Source organism: Elephantulus edwardii, unplaced genomic scaffold (assembly GCF_000299155.1).
Source record: "Elephantulus edwardii isolate Elephantulus edwardi_28Jun2011 unplaced genomic scaffold, EleEdw1.0 scaffold00017, whole genome shotgun sequence".
NCBI lineage: Eukaryota > Metazoa > Chordata > Mammalia > Macroscelidea > Macroscelididae > Elephantulus > Elephantulus edwardii.
Window position 1 is genome coordinate 142,629 of NW_006399767.1, and position 19,821 is coordinate 162,449.

The 19,821-nt window shown below is 41.4% G+C and overlaps 1 protein-coding gene across 1 annotated transcript in view; it reads left to right on the forward strand.

Moving 5' to 3' along the window:
- IL17F (interleukin 17F) overlaps positions 1 to 18,375 on the forward strand; it is a 34,459-nt gene extending 16,084 nt beyond the window's left edge. Inside the window, exons 2-3 of the mRNA XM_006882112.1 lie at positions 15,561 to 15,781; positions 18,141 to 18,375. Of these exons, the coding sequence (XP_006882174.1) occupies positions 15,561 to 15,781; positions 18,141 to 18,375 (456 nt within the window). The remainder of the gene's footprint in view (positions 1 to 15,560; positions 15,782 to 18,140) is intronic.
- Positions 18,376 to 19,821: the final 1,446 nt, after the last annotated feature.

The following is a 19,821-nucleotide window of genomic DNA, read 5'->3' on the forward strand; positions in this document are numbered from 1 at the left end:
TTACACCACAGATTATCAACACAACCTTGCTTGCTGAAGCATTTGCTGAAGAACGTCAAGGACTGTAGTTTGAAAAATGGATTGAAGCTCAACATCAAGAAGAAAAAATTCTTACCACTGAGCCAATTGGCAGCACCATGATAGATGGAGAGAGATTAAGGTTGTTAGAAATTTCAGCTTGCTCAGTTCCACAGTCAAGAATCTTGGCACCAGAAATCAGAAAATCAAAAGACAAGGTGCACTGGGAAAATCTGCTGTCAGGGACCTCTCCAGAGTGCTGAAGAATAAATCAGTCTAGAGACAAAGGTGTGCCTAATCCAAGCCATGGTCTTCGCAGTTATTTGCTGTGCATCAGAGAGCTGGACAATGAATAAGAATGGCAGAAGAAGAATTGATGCCTTTGAGTTGGAGAAGAGTATGGAACACACCATGGGCTGCCAAGAGAACTGTTTTTTGAAGACAAGGTTTTGAGACTCTACCTCACATACTTTGGTCATGGAAACAGGAGGGAGAGTCCCAACCAGTCCTTGGAGAACGACATTATGCTTAGAAGAATTGAAGGACAGCATAGGAGAGGAAGACCCCGGAAGAGATGGATTGACACAATCACTGGGGTAATGAGGCTAGGTGTGTCAGAGACAGTGAGCTCAAGATAGAGCAATTTTCAGAGCTATTGTGCATAAGGTCACTATGAGTTGTAGTGGACTCAAGGGCACATAGCAACAACAACAATTATCACATGTTTTTTGGTGTTTTTTTTTTATTATCACATGTTTTTGTGAGGAGTAGTTAATGCTGTTTAAGGAGGGAACAATTGGAAGCTCTGCATTTGAAACTTTGCCTTTTACCTGATTGTCTTAGTTATCTAGCACTGCTATACTAGAGATAGCAAAAATATAGGATTTTAACAGCAATTTAGTCTCTTGCAGTTTAGGAGGCTCGAAGTCTAAATCCAGGATGCTGGCTCTAGGGGAAGGTTCTCACTCTCTATTGATTCTGTAGGGAAGTCCTCGTTTCTTTTAGCATCAGCACGTGCAGCTTTTCCTGGAGATCTTCTTGTCTGGCCTTTCCTTGGGTCGAGTAGCTTCTCCCAGCCATGTCCTGGGTCCAAAGGACAAGATCTACTTTAGGTTTCTTCCTTGGTAATACAGAAGCCCGTCTTTTCTGCTAGTTTCCTCTCATCTCTTGTGAGACAAAAGAGGATGTAAATCATACCTTGATCCTTTCATCAGATCAAGTTGTTATTGTTGTTGTTAGGTGTTGTCAAGTCCAGCATGGCTCATAACCACCTTATGAACAAAAGATCTGAACTCTGTTATATCCTGTGCCATCCTCACAATTCCTGACACACAAAAGCCATTGCAGCAGTCACTGTGTCAATCCACCTGCTTGAGGGTCTTTCTCTCCTTCGCAGACCCTCCACCCTTCCCAGCATCATGTCCTTCTCTAAAGAGTAACACGTCCTAGCAACATGTCCAAAGTATGTGAGGTGAAGCCTCATCATTCGTGGCTCCAAAGAGCATTAGATCAAGGCTATGCCCTAATTAAGGGTGTTATATTGGTACCAGCAGTCAGGAAATCAAAAAGTGTATCGCGATGGGAAAGTCTGCCATTAGGGACCTCTCAAACGTACTCAGGAGCAACAGTGTCTCTCTGGAGACTAAGGTGCGCCTGATACAGACCATGGTATTTGCAATCGCTTGTTATGCATCAGAGAGTTGGACAATGACTAGGGAGGACAGAAGGAGAGTGGATGCTTTTGAGCTGTGGTGCTGGAGAAGGGTACTGAATGTACCCTGGACTGCCAGGAAAACAAACAGATCCATCTTGGAGAGGATTAAACCAAGCTGATCCTTGGAGGCAAGGATTCTGGGGCTTCGTCTGACATACTTTGGACATGTTACCAGGAGGGACGGGTCCTTGGAGAGGGACATCATGCTTGGGAGGGTGGAGGGACAGCGCAGGAGGGGAAGACCCTCTATGAGATGGATTGATTTGGTGACTGGGGTAATCGGGATGGGTGTGTCAGAGGCGGTGCGGTTGGCGCAGGATAGAGCAGGGTTTAGAGCTGGTGTGCATAGGGTCGCTATGAGTCGGAAACGACTCGATGGCACATAACAACAAAAAAAAACATATTCCACCCTAATACTTTTATAACTTATTGTCTGATCATAGCACAGCTCTTATCATGGGAAATGGCGACATCATTATATGCTGTTGTTCTGTGCCTCGGAATCTACTACAACTCACAGTGACACTGTGAGCAACAGATCAAAACTTTATCTGACCTGTGCTATCCTCACCGTCTCCGCCATGCTTAAGCCCATACAATAGTCAATGTGTTAATGTATTTCCTCGAGGGTCTTCCTCAATTTAGCTGACCCTCAACTTTTTCAAGCATGATGTCTTTTTCTCATCGACAGATGCCTCCTGACAACATGCCCAACATAATAATACAACTACTTCTAATCCATGCTGCAACATTGAAACCTTCAGTATGGATTGCATCTCAATGTCAAGAAAACAAAAAGCCTTGACACTGGATCCATAGGCAACATATGATGGGTGGAGAAAAGATTGAGACTGTCAACAACTTTCTCATACTCGGATCCACAATCAATACATTTGTTATCAGCAATCAGGAGATTAGGAGACATATTGCAATGGAAAAGTCTAAAGTCAAGGACCTCTCCAAATTATTGAGGAACAATGAGGTAAGTTTGAAGACTAAGCTGTGCCTCATTCAGGCTCTAGTCCTTTTAGTCACTTGTTATGTATCTGAAAGCTGGAAAATGAATAAAAGTTACATAAGAAGATTGATGCCTTTGAATTGTAGTGTTGGAAAAAAGTGCTGAAGATCCCACAGATTGCCAAAAGAACAAACAGCTATGTCTTGGAGAAGATGCAGCCAGAGTGTTCCTTGAAGCTTTGTCTTACATATTCCGGACATATTCTTAGAAGTTATTCTTAGGAGTAGACATCATACTTGGAAAGCTGGAGGGTTGGTGAAGGAGAGGAAGGCCTTCAACTGGTGGATTGACCCAGTGACTGCAGAAATGGGATTGAGTGTGTCAAAGATTGTGAGGTTGGTGCAGGATAGGATGAGGTTCAAATCTGTTGTTCACAGGGTTGCTATGAGTCGTCCTAAACTCAACTGCACTTAACAACCAAAATCCTGCTGAAAGCAGCTGCCAAAAAAGTAAAGGTATTGCATTGGATAAATCTGCTGTCAAGAACCTCTTTAAAGTGCTGAGGAGCAAGGATGTAATTTTAAATAACAAGTTGCCTCTGACCCCTGCCATAATATTTCCAGTTGCTTCATATCCATAAGTATAGCAGCTTTCAGTGAATTCTATGTCACTTGAACAATGAATAAGGAAGACTGAAGAATTGATGACTTTGAATTGTGATGTTGACAAAGAGTATTGAATGGACTGCCAAAAATGCAAATAAATCTGTCTTGGAAGAGGTGTAACCAGAGTGTTTCTTAGAAGCAAAGAAACAACAATATTATTTCATTAAAAAATCCTAGTGGTTAAGATTTACAACATATAGGATTACATTATAATGAGAATCATACCCTAGCCAAGTTGACAGCCACAAAGAATAAGGGGCACCTTGTTCTTTAAAATGACATCCATATTTCAGGGGAAAGGGAAAATACAATTCAATGACACTGATTTTATAATGTACATTTTTACTGTAATAAACCATAACTATGACAGCTTTCAGTGAATTCTATGTGAATTATTAAACCCGAGAGTGGGCTTTGGGAACCCTAAAGTTTACAGTTGGTATCAGAAGTGAAGACAATTTTGTGGACGACTGCTGTTTCATAGGCAGTTTAACCAACTATCATGTTTTACCACATATGATACTGTTTAAATTATTCTTGTAACCATGAAGTCTTTTGGGTTATTTTCTGTAGATTCTTGAAGTTGTCTTCAGAGGAGTCTAGTAGTCAATGTGTTAAATAAAACTCTTTATGGAAATGCAAAACTAGTAAGAGTCTAAATCATGGGTTGTCCAGAGGCAGTCAGTTCAACAGAATTCAACTGTGTACTCATCATATCTACATTATTGTATCTCCAATATTAGTGCATGACTGAGGATATTAAAAACTTGAGCTCATTGCTGTTGGTTCAGAAGTGACTTAAAGCAGATAAGTGGGTTTTCAAAGGCTGTAGATTACAGGAAAGGAGGTCGCCCATCATTCTTTCAAGGAGCAATTGGTAGATTTGAATTGCTCACTTTGTGCTTGGCAATGATCTGCACCTGTTGATTCAGTTAAAACTTGATGTTGGTCAATTACTAGTTGATAGATTAATTCTTTTTACCTGAAAGGGGGAAAACTGACCCCTAGATGTCAGTGTTGCTTTCTCCTTAGATAAATGACCGTTTAATTATTTCCTGTGAGCCAAGAAAATATTTGTTTCAGATCAGGTGCCTTAAGGTGAATTTACTGTGTCTTCAAGAGAAAAGATATGTTTTTTCTATGCATTGAAGTAGGGTTCTGAAGAGAGAGAAGAGACCACTGAAGAAAATGCGTGATGACCCAGTCCACTCAATTTCATATTCATTTAAGGTCTCTATATACTTTGCTTTGATTGTGTGAATAATGCAAACATAGCTTAAACCATGGGTCTTGATTAATGAAACTAACATTATTGTGTTTGGAAGAATGCTTCTGATGAAATTTCATTATGGCTTTAAAGAGGGGTTAGGGGATTTGTCTTAAATATTTCTAGAGAAAATACAGTGTTTTATTTGTTGTTGTTGATTGCCGTCAAGTCGAACGACTCTGTGAACAAAAGACCTAATCCCTTCCCATAACTATCGTCGTTTCTCCAAGTTCATAGTTTTCAGGGGCATATAGTTTAAGTTTAGGCTTTATATTTAATGATGTATATTTGAAGAAGTAGACTGGTAGAGCTTATTGAAGTTGACATAAACTCACTTCAAGTCTGTGAAGACACTAGAAAATCACCTTAAAGTAATATGTAATGAAGTGGGAACTGGACAAAATCTATGCACTGAATAATAAAGAGGACAATAATCTTGTAGAAGTTAAAGTCCTGAGTGTTTAGTGATGGAGAGCAGAGAAGATCCCATAGGCTTGGATGGGAGCAAAGTTAATGAAAGACATGTGTCCAGAGGAATTTTGATCAATTTCAGACATACTTCCAAAAGAAACCAAGAGTAGCTTCTCTTTACATATTTCAGTTAAAGAAAAATGAAAGCTGATGGTTCAAACTTTTTGCTTTACAGAAGGAAATAGCTCTATCTTACTAGAAGATGAAAGATGTGTTTTACAAAGAGCATGTACAATTTTATCTGATCTTTCGCAGGATAAAAAAAAAGTGCACTACTATAATTTTAGAGTTGTCTTTGCATCCCTCTGGCACAATATCTGACATGTAACTGGTTGCTGGGTCCATTCAGACACATAGTGACCCACATATGTCAGCACAAAACTGTGCTCTCTTTTTTAGAGGCATCTCTGTATGGACTCAAAAGTCCAACCTTTCTATTACTAACAAATATATTACTGACTGTTGATGTTGTTGTTGTTAAGTGCCGTCGAGTTGCAGGTGACTCATAGTGGCCCTATGATGGAGAGTCCTCGATGCTTGGGTGCCTTTCATCCTCTTTCCAGGTTCATAGGGTTTCTGGAGTGAGACAAATTAAAGCATTTAAAGATTTCTACTTGGTATTCTTAAAAAATCATCCTTAATAAAAAATAGCCAAGATAACAGTAATTTTTTTAACATTTTTTTAAAATTTAGGTTATTTATTTTTCATTTCAAAGAACATCTACAGAGATTTTGGAATTCCATTCATTCATTGTTGCACCCTTCTCCCCGCACAACCCCCCCCCTTTGCTCCTCTTCTTGAAAAGCAAAAGAAAAACTCCCTCATTGGTACACAATCCCCCCTGCACCTCCCCAAACCCCACCCCCTACCCCCAAATATAATCCACTCTGCAACCCTCATTGCATACTCCTACGATAAAAATAATGCCCTAAAAATATAACAGTAATTTTTATGTTGTATAAGTAACCATCACTAAGCACCAATAGAGTTCTAGCTATGAGATTAAAAGTAAAATTAGTTCAGATGGACTACCTATAGGATTAATTAATCTCCCACTGATGTCATTTACTTCTTGGTTTTATTTTCCCATCTATAAATGGAGCTACAGGTAACTCTTCGGTTTAACACCAAAGTTCCTCTAAACATGACCCACCTCCACTGAAATCATGGCTCATTTTGCATGACTGATGAAAACTGGAAAGTAGAACATAGCGTGTGTGACAAAGGTAGTTGGCAATTTGTGGAAGAACATAAATGATGATGTCAGCCCATTAGTCATAATTTTTCTTAAATTAGTTAAGGATTCATTGAGGGCGATGAGGATGAAAGTGGGGTAGAAGAAAAGAAAGATTTGCTCAATTTTCCATCAAAGGGTCCCCTTTTGATTTCCCATCAGGAAGTGGAGTAGAAAGAAAAAAAAACACCCAAAAACCCAACCACCTTACACTCGTCAGTAATTTTGGGCCAACCCCAACCCCAACCCCAACCACAACCACAATGTCAAGACAGTAAGCAGGTCAATAGAAACAGGGGCAGTGATTGCTATAAAACCAACAGGTATTCTCACTGGCATAACACGGCACACGCCCCGGAGCCTTCTGCACAAAGCAGCCAACCACCACGAAATGAGAATGAGCCTCCTGGGTGACACAGCTGTGGTGAGTATTAACAATCACTGCTTAAGCGCAGGCATCACTAGGACTCCAGAAAAGTAGGTTTCTATGGAATTAAGCCAATTTAGAGTATTTTTGGATCTCTTTTAAAAAAAATAGAGTTGACTTCAATTTAGATTCTATTCAGGTGTATGAAAAGTGGGAAAAAGACTAAGTTCTAATGAACTCCAGAGCACTGCTTCTTACTTGATGAATTTTGCACATTTGGTGTTAGCGTGCCCAAGCCTTGGCATGGCAGCACAGACACCCATACATGCTCTGCCCTGTGGTCACTCATAGCAAAGTTAGGGTGGCTTAACACTCTTGTCTCATGGTGGCAGCTGAGTCAGTGTTTTGGGGGATACAGAAGTATGATCAGATTGCTCACCATAATTCAGTGGTTTGAACCCTTCAGGGCCTCTAAGGATTGGCTTTCTCCCCTCATAAAGATAGTTAAAGCCTCCCAATTTATAGAAACCCAAGAGAGAGTTGCTAGGACTTGAAGTAGATTCAGCAGCAATGGGTTTGATTTTATATATGTTGACATTACGTACCACTGAGTTGTACCTGACTCATAGTTGACCCTCCAGAAGGTTTTCTGAGGCAGGTAGTCATGTGGGAGGAGATTGCCCATCTTTCTCCCACAGAGCAGGTGGTGGATTTAAACTACCTGTCTTTGAGTTGGCAGAGCAACTCCTGACAACTAAGACACCAGAGCTCCCTCTTTTATATTGAGCTCCCTAATAAGAAAACAAACAGGTTCATCCTAAAGAGGGTTAAACCAGGCTGCTCCTTGGAGGCAAGGATTCTGAAGCTTCGTCTGACATACTTTGGACATGTTGCAAGGAGGGACCAATCCTTGGAGAAGGACATCATGTTTGGGAGAGTGGAGGGACAGAGCAGGAGAGGAAGACCTTTGATGAGGTGGATTGATTCAGTGACTGGTGTAATTGGGGTAGATGTGTAGGAAACAGTGTGATTGGTACAAGATAGAGCAGGATTTAGGGCTATTGTATAAAGATAGGGTCGCTATGGCACATAACAACTACAACAACAACTAATTATGTGTGTGTGTGTGTGTGTGTGTATACATACACACACATATATACATATGTAAACACACACACAAATGTATATACATACGTATGTTGTTAATTATTGCTGAGCCAATTCCAACTCAGGACGACCCCCTGTTTGCAAGTGTAGACACACTCTATTAGTTTTTCTTGGCTGTATTCTTAATAGAGGCAGATTGCTAGACTTTTTCCTCTAAGGTCTCACCAGGTGGATTCAAGTCACCAACCATTACCTTAGCAACCAAGCACTTTAGCCACTGCACCATCAGGCATCTCCAGAGCATCAGACTTCCCATCTTTCTCCTGAGCAGCAGTTGTGAGGTTCTACCAACAAGATTCCATGGCTGTGACTTAAGGGAAGGAGACTTCCCATCTTTCTTCTGCAGAGCCACTGGTGACCTGTAACTTAAAAATTGGTGATTTGAACCTACTAGCCCACTTCATAGGTGAAAGATGAGATGGTCTACTTCCATAAAGATCTACAGGTCAGAGACCCTCTGGGGCATTCTGTACTATAGGGCCACTGCTAATTAGAATCAACCCAACAGCAGTAGGTTATATTATGAAACGACAAGTTTTTGCATTCTTCATTTCTAGTTAACCTGGATATTTTAACATACATAAATCAATTAGAATGGGAAAAGTGTAACATTAATTCTATTGTTATTACCCCTGAGACTCTCTGTGAAGTAGACAAGGATGGTTTTCTCCATTACACAGATGATCAAATGCTCAGTTAGGTTATTGGTTTCACATCACTGGAATTTAGCACAAGAATTTGAACTTAAATCGACTTAATCTAGGTTTTCACAGTATATTTCATTTTGAATGGTTCAGGGACAAAATTTCTGCATTTAAAGCTATTATGTCAAACAAACATGTCAGGTAGTTATTTTGCTCCAAAGTAATTTTCATCCTTCTGAAGGAATCTTTTGGATGATGAGGAAGAAACATGATTGCCCCAAGTGGCAACAGAATAGGACTGGGAGTTGGGAGGTGCAGGCAGAGGGGACATCCTCATAAGTAGTTTAGGCAAATTCTTGTGGACAAAAAACTTAACCTGGTTTGGGGGTTCATTCCTATACCAGGAAGAGCACAAATTGCAAATAGACTCAGGAAGCAAATAATCTCTCAAGTGAACTCACGAAGAGACTCACAGCTGACACCCTCCCCCACTCTGAATAGCAGAGGCTGTAAATCAGGAGAGGAGATGAGGAGATTGTCCATCTTTCTCCCTCAGAGCTGCTGGTGGATTCGAACTTTCAGAGAGCCATGGCCTCTGGGTTGCAGTGTAACTCTCTACAGACTATGCCGTCAGGGGCTCCCTTAACTTATATTGGTGAGGAACACAGTTGGGCTGACAAAGCTTGGTTCCTGTTCCTGTAACAGGCACTAGGTTTCTGTCTCTTGAAGGAGTGGGATCACCATTTACCTGCCCCATAGATATACATTGATCTGCATATAAGAATTTAAGTGCATAAAATGCTCTAAGCTTCTCGGAGAAGAAGCTCTGTGTATGTCACGATTAAGAGCCAGCAGGCGCCGTATTAAAGCCACTACTTTGTTTTCTATAACCACTAATATCTATAGTTTCAGATCAAAACCTTTGTGGAACAAACGAGTGATTTGCAGACATCATCTGATTTCCTGATAGTGGGCTATGTGACCTCCTGTACACTTGCAGGGCTGCTACAGCTGTGATATTGCTGAAAATGCTCACTTTTCTATTGAGACAAACTCAAGGTTAAATGTCAGAAGTGATTGCATGCTGATAATGTTAAGTCCTGATCATTGACAACCAAGTTCTTTCTTTTGAGTCTCCAGAGAAGCAGTAACAAGCTGGTCAATTCAACCAACTTAATAATTACTTTTTAATTCAACACTGTTGGTACCAGTAGCCAGGAAATGAAAAGATGAATTGCATTGCGAGAGTCTGCTATCAGAGACATCTCCAAAGTACTGAGGAGCAATGATGTCAATCTGGAGACCAAGATGTGCCTGATACAGGCTATGGTTTTTGTAATTAATTGCTAACGCATCAGAAAGCTGGACAATGACTAGGAATGAAAGAAGGAGAATTGGATACCTTTGATCTGTAGTGCTGGAGAAGAGTATTGAATATACCATGGACTGCTAGGAAAACAAACAAGTTTGTCCTAGAGAGGGTGAAGTCAGGCTGCTCCTTGGAGGCAAGGATTCTCAAGCTTCGTCTGACATACTTCGGACATGTTGCAAGGCAGGACCATCCTTGGAGAGGCAAGCTTGGGAGGGTGGAGGGACAGTGCAGGAGAGGAAGACCCTTGATGAGGTGGATTGATTCAGTGACTGGGGTAATGGGGTTAAGTGTGTCAGAGACAATAAGATTGGCATGGGATAGTGCAGTGTTTAGGGCTGTTGTACATAAGGTTGTTATGAGTCACAGGTGATAGCATATAATAACAACAATAATTATAACCTATATGATTGGAATAAGTAATGGTAGCACTGTCTACCCCACAGGTTAGTTATGAGCTGCCATTATTTAAAGAGGTTTGAAATGTTTTCTAAAATACTGCAAGATGCTATAATAATAAATAGTAAACTGTCAACAGCTTCATCTTGCTGGGATTCACAATTAAGACCCTTGGTACCAGCAGTCAGGAAATAAAGAGGCACATTGAACTGGGAAAATCTGCAGTTAAGGACCTCTCCAAATTATTGAGGAGTAATGATGTCCATTTGAGGACTAAGGTGCATCTGATTCAAGCCATGGTCTCTCTGATTACTTGCTATGCATTTGAGAGTTGGACAATAAATGAGGATGACAGAAGAAGATAGATGCCTTTGAGCTGTGGTGTTGGAGAAGAACACTGAACATCCCTTGGATGGCTAAGAGAATAAATAGATATGTCTTGGAGAGGGTGCAGCCAGAGTGCTCTTTGGAGGCAAGAATAATGAGGCTTTGCCTCACATTGGGCATGTTGCTAGGAGGGGCTATTCCTTGTAAAAGGACATGGTGCTAGGAAGGGTAGAGGGTTGGGGAAGTAGAGGAAGACCCTCAACCAGGTGGATTGACATGGTGACTGCTGCAATGGGCTCTTTTGTGTCAGGAAGTGTGAGAACGGCGCAGGACAGAAGAGTTCAGATCTTTTGTTCGTAGGGTCGCCATGAGTCATCTGTGACACAATGGCACCTGACAACAACAAAAACAACAGCAATAGTAGTAGTAAATTGTTAGAAGCATGGTCACACAAGAGAGGAATTACTTAGGAAACCTAAGGAAGTGATTGGCAGGAAACTATTCAAAAACCAAAGACTAAATGTACCTCCATCCAGTCCAACTCTTCCTTTCCTTTCTGAGGGAAAGACTCCTCCTCTTTTTCTCCTGAGGAGCACCATTGGATTAGAATCCCCAAACTTTTGGCTACCAGGCTGATATATCATATGCCATGCCTCCAGGTCTTCTTAAACTACCCAGGATTGTCTTATTCGCAGATTTTTGTTAGCACGGAAAGGAGGTACATGAGGGCAAATTCCTTGTCTAGTTTGTATCTGAGCATTACTACGCATGTGCAGCACACACTGGTGTATTGAGTCGGTTCCTCCTCACAGTGATCCTACGGATGGAGTCGAAGTATCTGTAGTGTCTGTGGGGCTGTAATCTTTATAGACACAGGCTGCCACTTCTTTCTCCTATGGAGCAGCTTCTGAATCTGGATGAAAGTAGAGCTCTTTAACACACATGTTCTATTGTGTACCGTCAACGGCATTATGTCAATTCAGATTCATAAAGACCTTATATAGCAGAGTAGAACTTTCCCAAAGAGTCTCCTAAGTCTGTAATCCTTACAGGAACACATTGGTTATGTTTTTCTTCCCACAGGGCTATCGGTGGGTTTGAAGCAGTAACATTTCAATTAATGGTTGAATGCTTAACCATCCTTGAAACCCCAAAAAGTGAAGTTGTTGCTGTTAAGAAGATTCTGACTCTTAGTAACCCTCTAGGATAGATCTGTCCCATAGGCTTTTCAAGGCTGCAGATATTTCTTGAAGCAGGCTGCCATGTCTTTCTCCCTCAGAGCAGCTGGTGGGTTGGGAGGACAGCGGACCTTTCAGTCAGCAGACAAATCCTTTAACCACTGTACTGCCAAGTCTTCTTTCATTTATATAGTAGGTACGTAAAGTAGCTGTATTGAATACCTGCCATGTACTAGTTCTTTAGGAGGAGGAATGTGGTATCAGAATTGGAGGAAGACTCATCAACAACCTATGTTATGGAGATAACACCTCCTTGCTCACTGAAACTGAGGACCTGAAGCACTTGCTGCAGAAGGTCAAGGGCTGCAGTCTTCAATAAGATTGAAGCTCAACATCAAGAAGACAAAGATTCTCACCACTGGGCCAATTGGTAGCATTATGATAGATGGAGAAGAGATTGAGAGTGTTAACAATTTCAGCTTGCTTGGGTCCACAATTAATACTGTTGAGACCAGCAGCCAGGAAATAAAAAGGTGAATGGGTTTAGCAAATTCCGCTGTCAGGGACCTCTCCACAATGCTAAAGTGCAAAGATGTCAATCTGGAGGCCAAGGTTCACCTGATCCAGGCCGTGGTCTTCACAATTCTTTTTATACATCAGATAGCTAGGCAATGAAAAAGAATGACAGAAGAATAATTGATGCCTTTGTGTTGTGTTGCTGGAGAAGAATATTACCATACCGTGGACTATTAAGAGAACAAACACGTCTGTCCCGGAGAGGGTAAAACCAAGTTGCCCTTGTAGAATATCATCCTTGGAAGTGTGGAGAATCAGCGCAGGAAAGGAAGACCCTGGATGAGATGGATTGACACAGTTACTGGGGTAATAGAGGCAGGTGTGTCCGAGACAGTGAGATTGGCTCAGGAGGCTCAGGGCAGGCTTCAGAGCTATTTCACATAGGGTCCCTTTGAGTCATAGGCAACTCGATAGCACATAACAACAACATTAACACTGTTATTGATGCTTTCCGTGGATCATGCCATTTGATTCTTGCGTTAACCTGTGGAGATTATGGACACAGCTAGTAAGGATCTAGTTTATAACAGGACATCTGGCTCTTGAGCCCAGCTCAGAACCACCAGAGAAGAGAGGCCAGAGATAGTTGTGGAATGCATAAATGATTGTGAAGAATGAAAATAGGTAGCTGCTGACTATCTGAAGGCAAATCAGCTTCATTCTGTCTTTTTTGAGCCAATCTTACTTTCAGCTTTTATAGTCAGCCATCTTAGCAAGTCAACACCATGATATTTTTTCCTTCCTTCCTTCCTTCCTTCCTTCCTTCCTTCCTTCCTTCCTTCCTTCCTTCCTTCCTCCCTCCCTCCCTCCCTCCCTCCCTCTTTACCTCTTTTCCCTCCCTCTCTCCCCCTCCTCCCTCTCTCTCTCTCTCTCTCTCTCTCTCTCTCTCTCTCCCCCCCCTCCTTCATTTCCTTCAGCAAAAGGAGGGCTTTTAAAAATCAGTGTGCCTTATTACTTTCTTAACTCATGGAAGTGTGAATTTGAATACTGAGCTTGGCTTTGCCTATTGTTTTGATTATGTGGGGAGTTAACTGTCAATATGTCCCATTGAGACGTTTCATAGGATCCCAGATGACTGAGTAGTACTGTGCCAGGGGTTTTCCTAGCTTTAATCTTGATGGGAGTAGACAGCTGGGTCTTTCGTCCCACAGAGCACCGTTGAATTTGAACTGCTGACTTTCTGGTTAGCAGCCTAGTGCTTAATTACTGTATCATGGGGGCTCCTTTAAAGAGTTAGTTATGGGAACTGTTTGTATTTAATAAGGTGAGATGGTGACTGCAGGGAGCACAAAGTGCAGCTGTGACAAATAGAAGCTGGAGAGACATTTTAGTTCTTATTTTGCAATTTCTTTCTTCTTTCTGCATTTCTGTTTTACCTGATTAAGCAGTATTCTGTTATAAGTATATTTTTTTTTTAAAAACGACATGCTCTAGAGTGAAACAAAATAGCTTCCATACTCTCTGTGGCTGTGCATCATTAGAACCCCTATGTCTTTCAATTACTGTGGATAATTGGAACTTTGTGGTGGTTGGTTTTGCATAATGTTTTTCTTACTGCATTGAGTTTAACTCTATTGTTTCATTTAACTGTATCATGTTGTTAATTTTTTCACCAACACTTTCTTTAATTTATCCAGAAAGTATTTATGGAGCACCAGTTCCATGAGATGTTCTTATGCAGGAACTTATAGTCACGATGTCTAATATTCAATATCAAGATAATTTTGGAAAGTACTACCTGAGAACTAGGCAATTAAAGCTTTAAGACTGTGGGGTCACAAACATACCTGTGATAGAACTGCTTTAGGGAGAGTTCTAGTGAAGTGACTGGGGTCTTAAGGAGAGCTGGGATTTTGAATAAACAGAGGTGAGGTGAGGGTCTTTGATAAACAGAGGGTCTTTTAGGTGGAGGGAGGGTTGGGAAGAAGGATTTTGTGTAAGACTCATGAGCTAGGAGTTTGGAAATAAAAATAGCTTTCAATAACAATAGATAATTGCTTAGTTTATTACATAAACTTACATAAAAGCTTAGTTACTCATTGCTGTCTAATCAGAACTAACTCTTAGCTGAACACCTGGTTTCTGAGGCTGTAAATAGGACACAAGGAGATTTTCCATCTTTCTCCCATGGAACTGTTGCTGGAATCAAATGGTAGATAGATTCTGACTTTGGGTTAGCAGTGCAACTACCTATAGACTATACCCCCAGACCTTTCCTATTTTTTGCCATGAAGATTTATATTAAAATTTCATTTACCTTGTTAACATTATCATGAAACTTTGGTGGCCTAGTGACAAGAAGCTATGTTGCAATCCTGAAGAATTACTGAAGGCACATGGTTTGAGGCATTAGCTGCTCCATGGGAGAAGGATGGACAATCATCTCCCATGCAATTAACTGCCTCTGAAAATGTGCTGGAGGATCAGCTATGGGTCGGTTCTGACTCAACAGTACATGACGACAACAATAATGTCATAAGACTCACATTGTTATCTAGTTGAGAGGAAGACAGTCTCAATAAGGAAGTCAGAATAAGATTCAAGCTTAGCTCCAGGATCTGTTACTGTCTGTCTTGCAGTTTGGGAGTGATGTGACCTCACAAGGTTATCATCACCAGCCTGGTGGGTATAGTTCTCAGTTGGAGGTTCTGCAATATCTTTAGGTATGACCATTCCCCTTTCAGGAGAGGACTTGATCCCATAAAAGGAGCACATTTTCATTTCCTAGAGTTGCTGAACACCACAGAGTGAATGGCTTTAAACAACAGGCTTTTTTTTTGTTCCCACATTCTGGAAGCAGCAGATAGAATCCAGGATGTTGGCAGAGCAATGCTCCCTCTGTATGTTCTAGGGTAAGGTGCTTTCCTTTTCTTTCTTGTTCAACCTCCTATGGTTGTAGGTGTTTTTTGGTTCTTTTTGTCTTTTTCCTTCAGAGTGTCTGTGTCTCTTTTCCTCTTTTATAAGAATGTCACTGGAATGGGATTAGGATTTACTCTATATTATTAGTGTGAACTCATCTTCACACAACCCTATTTTCAAACAAAGTCATAGGTATCAGTGGTTCAGATTTCAACTTAACTTTTTAGGGGACATGATTTAACCTGTAAGAAACCAGGAATGGTAAGTTCAGCTGGAATATACACTATCTTTTGCCATTAAGAAATACCAGAGGCCCCAATCAACTCTGACACATTTTCTTTTTCAGGTCAAGTCTCTGATGCTGTTGATGCTGGGACTTACTCTCTTGAGGGCAGTAGCAGGTTGGAAAATCCCCAAAGCACGGAACGTTGCCTCCCAAACGCCCAAGAATTGCTCTTCTCTGGAGCAGAACACCGTGTCACTGGACATTCGCATTCTCAGAAACAACCAGGGCAGCCCCACTTCACCAAATATCAACAACCGCTCCACTTCCCCCTGGGATTATAAGTAAGTATAAGGAAGGTGCGTCTGATACAGGCCATGGTCTTTGCTATCACTTGTTATACATCAGAGAGTTGGACAGTGACTTAGGAGGATAGAAGGAGAATTGATGCCTTTGAACTGTGGTGCTGGAGAAGAGTATTGAGGGTATCATGGACTGCTAGGAAAACAAACAGATTCATCCTGGAGAGGGTTAAACCGGCATGCTCCTTGGAGGCATGGATTCTGAGGCTCCGTCTGACATACTTTGGACATGTTGTGAGGAGAGACCGGTCCTTGGAGAGGGACATCGTGCTTGGTAGGGTGGAGAGACAGTGCAAGAGGGGAAGACCCTTTATGAGGTGGATTGGTTCAGTGACTGGGGTAATAGGGATGGGAGTATCAGAGACAGTGCGATTGGCACAGGATAGAGCAGAGTTTAGGGCTGTTGTACATAGGGTCGCTATGAGTCACAAGAGACTCGACGACACATAACAACAACAACAACATAAGGAAGATAAATCTGCACTTAAAAAACACACACACACACACCCCAAACCCAAATGTGTTAATGTGCTCTGATTATAAAGTAGAAAATACAGAAAGATGAAAATGAAAACATTCACTCTTCTTCAAATACTGATATCTTGGGCACTCACATTTTCCATGCTGTTTTGGGTTAGATTTGCCTATGTGATCAAAGGTTCTGATATTTTGCTTTCTAGTTCCCATTGATCCTTTGCCTTTGTTTGCTTTGTTTCCTAGTTTAGAATCCATAAGTTTCCTGTATTAAAAGAGAGAACTTTATAAAGGGGCTGTCATAATTATCTTTGCATAGGGAGAAGTAGGAATGAGAAAAGTCAGCTTAGAGAGATGCGTTCTGATTAGACATCTTTCTTCAAGAACTGAAGAGGAGTTGAGGAAAAAGACCAATTTAAAGAGAGGAATGTGTGTGGAAATCTTCACAGGTCAGCCTCAGGTTTTTGCCTGAAGGTGTAGGCTCTTAGAGTACCAGCTACACTCACCAATGTAAAATGAAAAGAACCCAGGGGCTCCTGGCACTGCCTGCAATATTTTCCATGTCAGTGGAGTATGTATGGTGATAAGTTGTCTCTTTTTAGATACTGGTTCCTGAAAACACAGATGAAGTTGTTTGTTTGTTGTTGTTATGTGCTATTGAATCACCTGAGACTCATAGCAACCCTATATACAACAGCCCAAACCCTGCTCTATACCTTGCCAATCTTATTGTCTCCGACACACCTATCTCCATTATTTCAGTCACTGACTCAATCCACCTCATCAAGGGTTCCCATTACTCCAGTGACTCAATCAATCCATCTCATCAAGGGTCTTCCTCTTCTGCACTCTCTCCTCCACCTCCCAAGCATGATGTTTCTGTCTAAGGACTGATTCTGCCTTACAACACGTCCAAAGTATGTCAGACGAAGCTGCAGAATCCGCCTCCAAGGAGCAGGCTGGCATCATCTTCTCCAGGACGAACTTGTCTGTTCTAGAATTCCATGGTATAAATGTTACCATCCTCACCACTAAATCATATTTCTTACCTTATTTCTTACCATACAGATTTACTTGACTATGGTAGAGCTAAAATTTATCCCCAGAAAATTATAATTACCACTAAGATTAAAGTCTGTATCAGATTATAGTCACCATTAGGATTAAACCCTATTGATCAGTTCTACCCTGTAGTTCTACCCAGTTGTAATGGGTCAGCATCTACTCAATAAGAACAGGTTTGATTTTATGTCTAACCTCGGGGGTAAAAGGATAATTCATAGTAACGACAGCAACAACACAAAATGAGGTATAATAAATGTAGCCTATGTTGTTAGAAGGCACTAGCCCTCATCAGAAAAAGACATCATGCTAGGAAAAGTTGATGGTCAGTGAAAGAGAGGAAGACCCTTAATGAGATGGATTGATACAGCGACTGCAATGATGAGCTTGAGCAGGGGGGACATTGTGTTGATGGCGGGGGACATTGTGTTGATAGCCCTAGATAAGGCAAAGTTCAGGTCTGTTGTTCCTTGGGTCCTTAGAAGTTGTAGTCAACTCGATAACACCTAAAAACATTGGTGTTCATTAAAGGCTGACATTTTACAAAGTGATGCTTTTTACACTTTTTAATCACTGACTGTTATCAATAATCCCATGAAAGAGATACAGGAGAATCCTCATTTTTTGTTGCGGAAACTCAGGCCTATGGAGTGATGCAAAGGCCAGTGGGTGGTGTTTGGCTGCAGACAATCTGTATTACTGGGAACGACCTGCCTGTAAATGCACAGCCAGCGCTGCATGCACTCGTCCTCTGCGCATATGACCCTGTCTCCCTTCCCTCACCTTTTCCCTGTTTCTCCTGCAGCATCACCCAGGATATAAATCGCTTCCCCTCTTCGATAGCAGAGGCCCAGTGCAGATCCTTAGTCTGCGTCGATTCTAATGGAAATCCAAACAACTTCATGAATTCTGTTCCCATCCACCAAGAGATCCTGGTCCTCCGGCGGGACCCGCAGGGTTGCGCCATCTTCCGGCTGGAGAGGATCCGGGTGGCTGTGGGCTGCACCTGCGTCACTCCTCTCGTCCAACACTCAAACTGAGCTCTGCACGTGATTTCGACTTGAAGCAGCCGTGGAAAGACCATGTCTTACCCATCACTCTACAAGTCCTGCCTACTACCCTTCGCTTCCTAGAACTTTTAGTTAAAACCTGTATGGGATTCTCAAAGCTTTGTGTTAAATACAGTATTGTTGGCTTTCTGGGGACTCGTAGGAATCATATCATCATCCTGAAGTGTTCCAGTGCCTCACTTTCCTGAAAATTGAGGGAGAGCATGAAGCATGAAGAAGTCCTTAATGCACCCCTTTTGTGCTCTATTAGAATGGCTCTTAACCATGCAGCCACTCTAATATAGTGTGACCCAGGGCTTCCAGCTCTGTTGAGTTGGTTTTTACTACACGTGCAGGAAAACATGGGAAACATGATCAGAATGTAGGAGTGTGTGCACAGGAGCTACAGAAGGTGGAGTGGGTTTAGTAAAGATGGGAATAAGGCTCTACTATATATATATATATATATGATGGGAACAACTACATATTTATAAGGATACTATCCATGGCATTTATGACCTGTTGATTATGTAAAACTTTAGGAAAAAGATTAATATATGGAATGATAATAAAATAAAAGATTGTGATTAAAAAAGACTTGAAATGCTCATTTCCAGTTCCACTTTCATTTTCTACTCAGAGACCCCTGTTGCTCAGAATTTTGAAATCTATATACCCTTCATTTTACAAACGTCCTCATCACTGTACTTGTATTGGAGTTATTTTCCTACTTAGGGAATGTGAGTTAAGGAAAATGGAACAAATAGAATTGTTTCCCTGTTCATTGTTCATAAAATAAACATTTACTGGTCACTATAATGGTTGCTCATAAGAAAGCTGGACAGTGACTAGGGATGACAGAGGATTGATGCCTTTGAGCTGTGGTGCTGGTGAAGAGTATTGAGTATACCTTGGACTGCTAGGAGAACAAGCAGGTTCATCCTGGAGAGGATGAAGTCAGTCTGCTCCTTGGAGGCAAGGATTCTAAAGCTTCATCTGTCATACTTTGGACATGTTGCAAGGAGGGAAGAGTCCTTAGAGAGGGATATCATGCTTGGGAGGGTGGAGGGACAACACAAGAGAGAAAAACCCATAATGAGATGGATTGATTCAGTGACTGGAGTAACAAGGGTAGGTGTTTCAAAGACAGTAAGATTGGCACAGGATAGAGCATGTTTTAGGGCTGTTGTACATAGGGTCGCTATGAGTCTCAGGCGACTTGACAACACGTAACAACAACAACAACATGGCTGCTGGAGATAGAAAGAACATTACTGTCTGTAAGCAATGCCTATGGAAGTGCACATATATTGGTAGAGGCCACCACCCACAAAGCCTAATGACAATGTCCTGATAATCCACAGGTCCATTGTAGTCACATTGCAGTCTTTGGTTATGACTTCTGGGCCTTTGAAGTTATCACCCATTTCTTACACT